The 12,464-nt window shown below is 38.2% G+C and overlaps 1 protein-coding gene across 1 annotated transcript in view; it reads right to left on the bottom strand.

Moving 5' to 3' along the window:
* Positions 1 to 12,464, bottom strand: part of LOC148398147 (transmembrane protein 132C) — an 80,515-nt gene that overhangs the window by 27,101 nt on the left and 40,950 nt on the right. The window contains exon 4 of the mRNA XM_088377042.1: positions 4,804 to 4,993. Within this exon, the coding sequence (XP_088233168.1) occupies positions 4,804 to 4,993 (190 nt within the window). The remainder of the gene's footprint in view (positions 1 to 4,803; positions 4,994 to 12,464) is intronic.

Raw genomic sequence — 12,464 nt, 5'->3', positions numbered from 1 at the left:
TTTGTGTGATTTTTTTTTTTTCATGACGCAAAGAAATAGCCGACAAAATGAATCACAGCAATCAGTAATATTTTTTCACTTTAGTTTGAACATTTTATTCTCCTGTTTTCCCATTTCCGTCATTCAGGAAGTTGTTTGCTCTACCCAAGAATTTAAAAGTGTCTGTGAAGCACATACTAGGATTTTATTCCTAGATTTAAGACCCTGTGAGGTGAATTTAGAGATTTGTTTTGAAATACATACTACAAGTTTTAAAATGATAGCTGAAAACATGATAACTGAGAATTACTGTATATGGTACTAAATTGTGAAGATATTGCATTAAACAGTTTTTCACTACCTTAACTGTCCAGACATTTTGGGCAGGGCTAAAATGATACACTAGTCCCTCCCCCAATAAATAAGAATTGACTGTAAGTGCCTTTGCCAGTACTTTTGCAGCACAATTGTGACATTCAGTTAGCTGGCTCGCTATGTTTACACTCTTGAAAAACATTTTGCATTGAATAATCTAGCGATGTACCTGCTTGAGAATACACATATTGTCCAGAGAAAGATAGAAGAGCATGCCGGGGTGATTTGTTTGTTTGCAAAGTGACCATCTGTGTGAAAAAAGCTTTGTGCTAGTGGAAAAGTAGAATCAATTTTCACGGGCAGTTCAAGGGCAGTGAAAACAGCTAACATTCTTCTTTGTAGTGTGTCAAATTTAGAAGATATTTATTTTTACTTCACAGGTATCTTAAGATTTGTGTGGCATTGCCTTATTCTTTTTATGCTTCTGATTGCATAAACAGATACTTGCTACAATGTGGCCAACATGCACACAATGTTTAAATTAATTTGTAAATGGTTCAACCTTGTTGAAAGTCGTCCATCCATTAGTATTATTACAGTTTATCTTGTATGTGCACTTGTGTGTAAAAATACATTTCACCATGAATATTTGATTCTTTCACGCGCTGGCCAACCACATTTCATACAGCACAACTCTTACTGCCTACCTTCACTCAATTCCAATTACTTCACAAATCTGTGCAGAGTTCTGTTTTCTATTCCAATTTCTGGGCTTTGTTCTCCCTTCAGTGGGTAGAAGATGGTGATGGTGGAGGCAGACGTGTCGGTGTCTGTGTGAGGGGTTTGACGACTGCTCTTACATTAACTTCCTTTCAGCGAGGACTGTAGCAGCGGGAGGGAGTGGAAGTTATCCGTGGGCCTTTCATGCCACAGTGATCCCAAGTAATCTAATTCTGTCTTCCCTTTTCTCGCTTGTGTGCCTCGCTCATATTGCTGCATGCAGATTGGAGAAGTCTAATGCCGCGTGTGTGTGTTTGTGTGTCCGTGCGCGTGTCTGTGCGTGTTTGAGGGACAGACGAGGGACAAAAGAGGACAGGAGGAGATACAGATAGTTAATGAGTTCTGAATGTGTCTGCATATAGAAGTAGTTGTGTTTTGTGTTAAGTACCCTGGAGTGGATGTAGATACCGTGCACCTTGGGTAGTTCAAGTGCCAAAGAAACGCCTGAAAAAGTGTGCAGCCACATGGAGGAGTAAAATGAAATGGAAATATCACATATCAGTGCACATCTTGGGGATGTAGAATGAGTCAGACTTCAGAGGCGAAAAAATCATTACAATATCTGTATTTTTTTGCTGTCGGGAGAAGTAGAGACGTTTATTTCTAGCGGATGACACACTCAGTGCTTAATCAACTATTTGAGGACATACCGCAAGAAAAAAGTGAAAACAAATAGAGAACAGCATGATCATTTAGCTGTGCGGCATGTTCAAATGTAGAGAGACCCTTGCCAGGGCACTTGCATTCCTTTCTTTAACCATATAGTTGTATAAATAAAGACCTCTTGTAAATAAAAACAAAAGCTGATCCTCTTGATGCAGTTGTGCATATAATGCCTAAGGCAGCTACTTGAGGTTATTCATATTTTTGTTTATCTTTATATTCTGTGTAGGACTTGCAAAACCAAATTGACAATTTCTACAGATAAGACAACAGACACAAATTTAAATTGATTTAAGAAAGCATGTTTACACAATCCTGCAGAACAGATTATGCTACTGTATTTATTTGTATACCCTTTGGCTTCCTTCAGTTTGTCCCACCAGTGAGTATTGAGTCCTTTGAATCTTTACAACTTGTGCTGAGTCCAGATGTTTAGGACTTTATAGTGACTCTGTGTCAACATAATGAGCATTTTCACATCGCCAAGAAGCCAGATGGTTCCGTTTACAAGTTTGTTTCACAAATCTACCTGGCCAAGAGCCAACAAAAACAGTTTGAACTGGAGTACGTTCAGGTGTTAGAACTTGGTTGTCTTCATGCCACACAGACGCGTGAAGGTAGCGCTCAGATGCAGTGATGCGTCAACAAAGTATTAGATCAGTGATTCACATGCAAGAAAAAAATATATACGTATATTTATGCTGCACCTTACATTTTGGGATTAGATAATGTTGCAAAGCCAAAATGTAAACACTGCTTTGTTGGTATTATTATAGTATTTAATATTTGGCACTTTATTTTAAGGAATAAGAAACTAGATAACATTTTTCTTCATGATTAAATTGTATGTGTGTTTAAGTCAGTCAAAGATGAGATGTTTTGACATACGTAAAGGGGATCTCTGGTTTTTAGATTGTGTCATAGATGAATTGTGATTTATGCATGAATGATGGTTGGTCAGTAGAGATCCCAAAGGATGATATTTAAATCATAAATATTTTTAAATTCACTGGCTTATAATCTGGCCTGTTATCAGAAAAAAATCTGTCAACTATGATAGCTTTAATCAAGCTTTTAATTGTTTTTATATGCTGAAATAGATGGTCAGATCATGGAACTGGACTACTGAGATGAGTGTTTGTGAGACCTCCTGCTGGTATTGTTATCCACAAAGGCGATAGCTTGAGTGTGCCTCTAATCACATTATTAGGGAGCATTTTCTTTCAAAGAGAAAGCGCCTTGGCTGGACTTTTCTACTACTCTTTGAAATGATTTAATATAAAAATATATTACTCCTCTTTTTCAATATTTACAACAGACAAGAGCTGGGATTACCTCCAGTATAGTTTCGTGACATATTTTATTGGAAGATTTAGGGAACCCAACCAGGTATATGGATCAAAAAGAGCCGCACCGATACTGATATTAGCGGTGATAACAAGCACCTGGATCCAAATCAAAATAGGCAAAGGGAATATCAAACTTTCAGTACATGCACATTCACAGTGCATCATCTGTTACGTATATTACACACAAAGCACTATTCATCTTCTTGGAGATCTGCTCCCAGATTATCCTGCCCTTAATTGAGTTAGCTAGGTTTAGCAAATTGTTTGTAATATCAGATAACTAAGATGGATTATGCCACAATGATAAAAAAAAAAACAGCATGATTTATAGTCAGCCATAAAATTCCTCCTCAATGTAGAATGAGCGGAATAATAAGAGTGAAAAAGCAGACTGTTGGAATTGATTGATGACTATATAGTTGAGACGTTGCAGAGGTACGTTATCGTTCAAGGAATTCATTTTACACATACAATAGTGGAATTACTTCTTAGTATTTGCACAAAGGTCCCCTAAAGCAAGGTAAGGTACAGTATTATCTCTTTTCGCAGAAAATCTTGCTTTTTTCTATTACCAACCTCAAGGTGAGCCTTTACCGAAGTTAATTCAAATAATTGTTGCTTTTTTTTTTTTTTACCAGCAAATGTGGGTGTATACTATATATTTCTAGAGCAAGGCAAGCATGCAGTTGATACATCAGTGACATGAAAGGATGTGAGCGAAGCAAGTCGAACAATACAGCATTAAAAGCGCAGTTTCAATTATCCTGAGAACGCATCGGTGGTGGATTCGTCTCATTCTTTTGCATCCAAGAACAGCCACCCACAGGCGTCTATTATCTTTTACCGCCATAGGCACTACTTAGAGAATAACACAACACTGCAGTCAGGTTTGTAGTATGCTGCTCAGAAATAGAAATGGAAGCTATCTTTGTTTTTGTAATCAGTGCCGATGTTTTTGTCTTCACGTGATCAATGCTGCTTATTTTCCATCTGAATGATCCACGTCCAAGTCACAAGCTACACTTCCCTTGATTGCTCAACAAAGCTCCAGTGATGCGCCAAAAAGACTTGTCATGTGAGCTTCAATCGTTAATCTACGCAGAAGACCCTGCTGAGGGGAGACGCTGCTACAGGCGTACCCTCTGGCCAGAGCCACCCTTGGTCCCCATCTGAGGCCTACCGGGACCGAAAGTAGAACTCTCTTTCTGTCTTGCTCCTAAACAGACTCTCAAAGCACAGGCTCAAATTATTGCTCTGTCCTCACTTTGAATTTGCCAGGGAAAAAATAAATAAAGAAATAAATTAATTAATTAATTAATTAATTAATTAATAAATATCTTGCTTAACAGAAATGAGTGGACTGTATTCCTTTTAAGTCAGAATAGTCACGATTAGATTCAGTCCCAGAATTCTTGTGAATTTGATATTTTTAACACAATATGCATCTTAAAATGAAATTTGATAGACATTTTCATTTGACAAATCTCGTTTTCATTTTTTTTTTTTTTTTTTAAATCAGAGTTTCTTCTATCTTGGAAAATGTTCATTCTTCAGGTTTTCATTTCAAGTCATCTGGCTACTCTCAACGCGGAGGGGCAGGGGCTTGAATCTGAGCCCCTGCCAGAAGATTCAGGAAATTCTCAATTTTTCAGGAGCCGTAAAGCTCAACTTTGGCACTTCCACTTTATTGGTGTGTGTGTCTCAAGTGTCACCTCACCATGGCCAAGGGCACGATGCCTGCCACATCTTCTTGTGCCAGTCGAATCTCAGTGTCGGCCTCCTGCGTGGCAGAGCGGCTGGCCGGGTATTCCACCTGCCACGCCATCCAGCGACTCCCCAGCAGCTCTGGGAAACTCTCAATTTTCAGATCCACCTGCAACACCCTCTGGACTCCCAAGTCCTCCTCCCTAGTTGAGTGCAGAAAAGAGAGGGTGCCTGTTAATGTATAAAAATATGCTTGTTGAACCCACAGTCCACCCTAATGATGACAAACGGTAGATACCAGTTGCAATCTGTGACATTTACCCAAGAGAGATTGTTCAAAATGTCAAGTCCATTCGTGTTTAGCTATCAGGACATTCTTATATTTTCTCTATTATATCACCTTTCTGTTTTATTCTTCTCACTCTCTACCAAGGCTGAGCTCTACTGTAAACTTCTTAAATTTTCTGGCTGGTGCTCAGAGTTCTCCAAGGTAGTACTTTTTACCCGTTGTTCATTACCCCTGGCACAAAGATGATGCTGAACCTTGTCACAAGTGCTCATTCATCATACCAGAGAGTAAATACACAGCATGCCCCGGTACGATCTGTGACTGCTCTGAATTAAGTCAGACAAATGGAGAGCACTGATAATAAAAATCCCCACGGTACGAGAAGTCTTGGGTGGTAAATAGCCCAGAGACAGGAAAGGTCAGCTTTAAAGAAGGGTTAAGGGAGATGGTACAAGATTTCCTGCCATACATGTCACAGGGGCATTACGTTTCATGCGTGTTGTTTTCAAATGGCTATTTATTACAAGAAATTGAATGTGGATGCTGAGAACTGCAGTTGCAGAGCTGAAATGTCAAAAGAAATAAGCATTATGACACAGATTAATATATTACATCACTTACCATGCAAGCTCGAGCTATCAAGCAAACAAGCCCCTTGGGGACATACATGGACGATATCAGACACTGAGTAAATGCCTTGAGGTGATATCATCGTTATCATGTCATCTTTTTTCTGTATATGATTTTATCTTTGATTTGCCTTCCAGAGACGTCTTTATTTATTTACTACGAGAAATAAATCACAGTTTGTGAAAATGTGTACCATAAAAAAAATCTTCACAATTTTTGTGTTAACTCAGCATTTACTCATTACACTGTATTAAAAATAAATTCACATCATTGTGATTATTTCATAATAGGATTCTTAAAACGCTATTTTTTTACAAACAACTTTTATTACAACTATTATTGGAGTACTGCTTATTCATTCCTTAATAATGGTCCTTCATAACATAAGTGACATAAGTCTTAACATACAGCATGTATAACTCAAGAATTGTAAAGGCTAAAAATATTGTGGAAAAACAAATGTGAAACCATCTAATAAAACTCACAGCCAAAAAACAGTACCGTACTTTTGTGGTCTACTGCAGTTTCAGGCAAAACAAAAAAATTGTAATGTCATGAAGAGAGCAAATTCATACTTTGAACAACTTGGATAGACAACAGTGCAAATGTAGTTTGTAACATCTTAAATTATTGATACAGACCCTAAAACATGAAAATGATAAATAATAGAATGTTTTGTTCTTGTAGATTCTCACACTGCAAGTTTTACACTAATTTCACATGATTCTTATATTGTTAAGGCTTCTTTTAAGGGAGTGAAAGATCAGTTTGGCAACAAAGCAAGAAAAACAATCTTTCACATACAACCGGAAGTGTATAAATAATAAAGACGACATGCAAATAACACGTCACATTTCATAACAGCATGGTGATTAAAGAATAGCGGGCCGCTGCGTGACCTCAGAGACTTATATAACTGCTCAACAATGGTGCAAAAGTGACAGATGATGCCCTCAGCTTGTAGACCAGCTAAAGCCAGAAGGTTTGTCAGGCAAAAAAATAAAACCTGAACAAAAAACAAGAACTAATGCATGAGCACAATAGAGTCGCTAAAACCTGGGTTAACTATCATCTTGAATGCCCTACTTTCTCCAGAACATGTAAACACAGGCTGCTTTGGTTAATGTCGCAGTAGAGCTGACTGGGAAGAGAAAAGAGGTTTTAGTGTACTACTTGTATCCTGTATTTGTTTTTAGGTGGAAAGTTTGTTTAGTTAACACAACAATGAAATACGATGAAGTATCGACTCATTGTTGGTTTTCTTTAGGTGAAAGCTGCAAACTGACAGCACTACAAAAATGATGTTTTGGTTAAACACAAAATTAATTTTTTTGGTGCTGGGAGTTATTAAAATACAAATTAGACAACATTAGTCATGACTGTGCATTGAACGAGGGGAACAACAGTAGTCAATGCTAAATGCATACATTTCAACATGTAAATACTGAAGTCTCATAATCCCTATTGTGTTAATGTGTTCCCTCCAGGGCATTGTGCAATTATCCCCTAGTTTGTCATTCAAAAAGCCTTCCGTAAGAGTGTGACATGCATGTCATTCTTTTCATTGGAAAATCAGAGAATTATGATTTTGTCCTACAAACATTTGCAAAAAACTATGTTGAAAGTGCATAATTTTAATATAGAGTATGTACAAAATACTGAGAATGTGATGATTCTAATCATAATATAAAAATATTTTAATACAATGAAATGTTTTATGCATTATTTTAATTCAATTAAACAACAGTGTCACAGTTAAATGGTCAAAATGGCGAGACATTGGAAACCTCGGCTGAGCATTTTTTACAGGTAGCAATCTGTGATTACTCTAACAAGTTGGACTGACTTGCTTTCAAAAACAAAACACAAATTGCATTACAACTTGTAAAAACTGTGATTTTACAAATTATTGCAACTAAATGATTGGCATCAACTCTCTTTGTACAAATCTGTTTGGCCATCAGTTCAGTCCATACAAATTAAATGAGTTCATTATAACATTTTAATTGGAGTGTCTTAAAACTCAAAGCTGTTGGCAGTGAATCTAGATTGCCAATAAGTTTGAAGCAGATGGCAAAAAGAGGAAGAGTAAACACATATGTACTACACAGAAAGCCTAGTAGTAATGTCTGCTGTATTTAACCCTAAATGAAATGTTTAATTGAATAGAACTTTGCCTGAATGTTACTCATGGAGAAAGACACTCTCCTAGTACGCTAACCACACATCCTCCAAGGAGAAAGTGTTAATTTTGCTGTACTGCAGTATAGGGTCTAATTCAATTAGCAACAAAGGGCCCATGGATGAATGCCACGTATCTGGTCTCGGTCCAGTAATTATCTGTGAAATAGCTGTGGTTTGACTAAATAGAAGGCTGGGCCAACGACAGACGTTCCACGAGTTAGCTCGCTTAAAAGTTCAAATCTACTGTCCAGGTTCATATCAAATGTAACATGTCAACAAGAGTCGCATGCAAACGAAAGAATGTTGTTAACTCGCTGCCAAGATGATGGATGGATGGACGGACAGACGGATGGATGTTGGGATGGATGAACGGACGGACGTTAGGATGGACGGACGGCAGGCACTACACCGAGGCAGCTACAGGGCTGTCAGAATTCTGTTTAGCTCCAGTTAAGCCTCTCCAGCATTTCATTTCATTTGATTGTTCATCTTTAGTAGTCACTCTTTAGCAAAGTCTAATGACCAGGAAGGAGATGATTCAAATCCATATTAACCTTGAAAAAGCCCTTCTGAATTCCAAACTAAAGAAAAGTAGATTCAAATGCCCAAAAGAATAAACAGTCACACCAAAGAGTTGTTGGAAAGGTTCCCATTGATTCGATTCTGCCAGTGGAAGCAATAATTGAAAGAGCTTCTTTTGTCTCAATGATCAAAGTCATTGTGCCATTGTGACACAACTTGTTTAAACCCAACCGAAGAGACCAGAACCATCTGCCCTACACATTGAATTGGGTTTAGAAAATAAGACAGGGTTACACACAAAGCTTTTGTCTCATGAACAAAGTAAAACAAAGATTTCTTTTCTCAACTGGTGGGGGTATTATTGCATCAAAATGAACTTTGGTGAAACATTTGAAGGTCAAGTAAGGTCCTACTTGGCATGGATCAATAATTTATAAGACTATTTGTAAATACCGCGGGGTGCCTTAAACAAGTCTCAGCAGGAAGCGCGCAACTGTGTGGATTCAGAAAAACATGAAAACAAAAATGGCAGATGAAGATGACAATGTGGAAAAACCAAAGGAGACAATGTGCAAAGCAGTGTGTGAGGACACGAAAGTGGGATGTTCACAAGTAAAATCCAAATGACTTGTAGAAGAAAAAATTTATGAATTCAGTGGTGCTTGAAACGCTACTGTTGACATGCGCTGTCAACTGGAACCGGCAAAAAACAGCCAGTAGAATAAAACAAGTAAACACTGCATATACACACACACTGGCACAAACAAAGCAATGCATGGATTTACAATAGCAAGTACACACAAATGTTAGCTGCTTACATGCATGAGTGGGCATCTTAAATTTGAAAACACCACCAAAATTTTCAGTAAGAAGCATTTTTAGGGTCAGGCTACCGGATATGCTTGACGTACCAACAACTGCAACCACCATTCTTTACATTTCACTCCACCAACATACCAGAATGGTGTGGGCAACTATTGCTGCGAATATAAACTTCCGCCTGAATGTAATATAATATAACATAACATGGTAATGAAGTATATTCATTACGAAAGGAAACAGGATGTTTTTTATTGATTGATTGGTTTATTTCGACAAGTACACAATCGCCATTCATTACAACTTTATTTCATGTACTGTTTCTACCTGATTTGTCGAAAAGGGAAGCAGGTTGAAGCAATTCTGTTTATCTAGCCCCGCCCCAATTCCAACCAAGGATTTACAATGCCTGACACAATAATTACACTTCCATGATGTTGAAAGAAAGATAGGAAGAAAGAAAGAAAAACACAAGGGTGACATTCTAGATTGGATACAACACCTGGATAGATTCTTAAGTGATCATGAGTCTCCTTTTTTTTGTAATTACGGAGTCTTAAGATTATCAGTGTCTTTCCAGTCCTGACTGTTCTTGAGGGCTATGAAGATTTGTAAGGGTTTCTTGCTGTCACAGGTCAGCAGCACAAGACGGCTCCAACCCCGACTGCTCACAGTTTATCATTTTCCATGTCGGCCTCACATTGTTTAAGACTTACGACGAGTGTGGTGAAAATAATTGCAAAACCTTTAAATATTCTTGTTGCTGGTATTATTCAAAGATTTTATTGATTCCCCCACTGTTACAAATAACATTTTAGAATGCTGCGATCCAAATTGAAAATGACCAGGTATGTTGCGAATGGATGTTCCAGTGTTGTATTTTTCAAATATTCTAAACAGGTTCCATTCAAGCCAAGTGTTTCTGTGAAATGCACCTGGGGAGGCAGAAAAGAGCCAGAGGCTAGAAAATTGTGGCTTTCACAGCTGCGGAATGGAGGTGGATAAGCACCTGCAGACGCATGTCCCCAAAGGACCTTTTTGATTCAACCTTTCCAGAAAAAAACAATTATAGTGAAAGCAGGAAACAAAAGCGTAAACTTCCCTTGAAACGTTGTAAAATAAAGGCAAGACAGGAATGAGAATGCTTGTGATGAATGCAGGTGCCCCGGCATTTGTGGCTTTGGAGGTCCTTGCTGATGTAGACACTTGGTGGGTACCGATGAGGTTTGAAAAAAGACCAGCCATGGTAAACATGACCTTTTTAAACTCGTGTGTAAAGCAAAACTAAAGTTAATCTTGCAGTTTTATCATATGAGACAGAAAGTGGAGACATGGCCTTTGTCCCAGGGTGACATTACAAGCAGCTTCTTTCACCATATTGGCTTTATTTAAATGTACCACCACAAAGAAAGACTTGTATTTGTGCAGACGCAATGATTTCCTGTAGAGTGGGTCATCTCTATCTCACACACTTGACATACAAGGAATCTTCAGAAGCACTCACTGAGAGATGTCAGCACCAACCTTTATCATCATCTTGTTGATACTTTTGGAGTTTACGTTTGATGGCCTCTGAATGCGTTGGTTTCCTGGGGCATGAAAATGCATATGCATGCCCGGGTGAGTGTTAGAATTACAAAGAGGATTGCTATATTTGACCATGCTGATGCATTTTCCACATGAAGGCTGCGCTGAGTGGCTGAAGATAAAAATCAAGCATTCACCCCTCATATTGCTACCATTTCTACCAACATACTCAACCAATAACACTGATTTATGGCATGGCAACTGGCATTCATTTACAGCCCTCTAAAATGGCTCAAGTAAAGAGGAGATATGAGACCAGACTGTTATGAGTAACTGGTCTGCTTTGAAAGGATACATGCTTTTGGTATTTCCCTTTGTGAAGGTACCATAGGTATCATATATATTTTAATACATCTACTTCAATGCATACTTGAAACAAATCTATTACATTTACTGAAGAAAAACTAGCAGAAGAGTTTACTTTGTTTAATAGGGAGGTTGTCAAATATAAATGTCAAATAAAAGGAAATTACAAAGAGCCATCCTTTTACCAGCGCTTATATCAGAGTTCAGGGACTAAAAAGTAAAGAAAAACTAACAATTACATTTATCTTGGCCACAAAACGCTTAAAATATGATGTGCTTTCCTATAATGTTTTGTTGGTACAGTATATATGGTTTGTAAAAAAACAGTGTAATATTTTATCATGTATTTTTTTTCACAGCATAGTTTTTATGTTGAAGTGAATGTGAAATTAATTGTATGACTCCAAAGTAACATTACATCTGTAAACTCCTAAGAGGAAAAATTACAAATAATTTCCATTTAGCATTGGACAAAAATAAAATGTTCATATAGCATGCTGTACTTGTTACACCTATGAGAAGAATGTCCTTGAAGAAGTAAATGATTTATTCCCCAAGGAAAACAGGCCACAGACAATGTATTAGCCCATCTTAAACAATATAGCATACCAATTCCCTGAATGCAAAATCTCATTTTGGGCTTAATGAAATGCACCATGCCAACAACTCCCTAATCAAAACTAAATGCTTTTCCACCGTGCACCATTAGGGTCCATCAGTGGAAGTAAAGGCCCCAATGGTGCAATGGATCCCTAATGAGGGTAGTTATTATCACTGGTGACCTCAGACCTGCGGCAGACACTACTTCCCAGTCAGCTGCACTAAATATTTGTCTCATTTAAAGGGAAACGATCTAAATAGCACAAGGCAATGAAATAAATTGCTAGCTGTTCCCACAGTTACACCCAATTTTCTGCCCATAGCTGGCTAATAGGCTTTGACCACTCACTATTTGAGCAACAAGCAGAGATGCTGAGCTCTCATTCATGCACACACTAGGGGGCAGCAGACACTGAGCTGTGTGCGTGCGTGTGCGTGTGTGCGCGCGTGTGCATGTGTGTGTGTTTGGGTGACTCTGCATGTGCGCGTGTGCTTGTGCATGTCAAAAGAAAAATCATTTTTCTCCACTGGTCAGATCGCCCTAGTTGGGTTGAAGATGACATTGTTTGCCCGTGGGAATTGTTGTCCTTGCACCTGCACATGCTATGACTCTTTCCGTGCCTCCATGATGCTGTTAGATGTCTTTAAGGATTCATAAAACCTTGGTGCCTTTGGCCCTACCACAGTTGACATTGGTAAAGACCGCAAGGTCCGAGATGATTAGATCATCGGTAACG

The sequence above is a fragment of the Syngnathus floridae genome, chromosome 5 (genome assembly GCF_059516105.1).
Source record: "Syngnathus floridae isolate MCC-2025c chromosome 5, RoL_Sflo_1.0, whole genome shotgun sequence".
Classification (NCBI taxonomy): Eukaryota; Metazoa; Chordata; class Actinopteri; order Syngnathiformes; family Syngnathidae; genus Syngnathus; species Syngnathus floridae.
The sequence above is the reverse complement of the archived record's forward strand: the minus strand, read 5'-3'. Positions and strand labels throughout refer to the sequence as shown.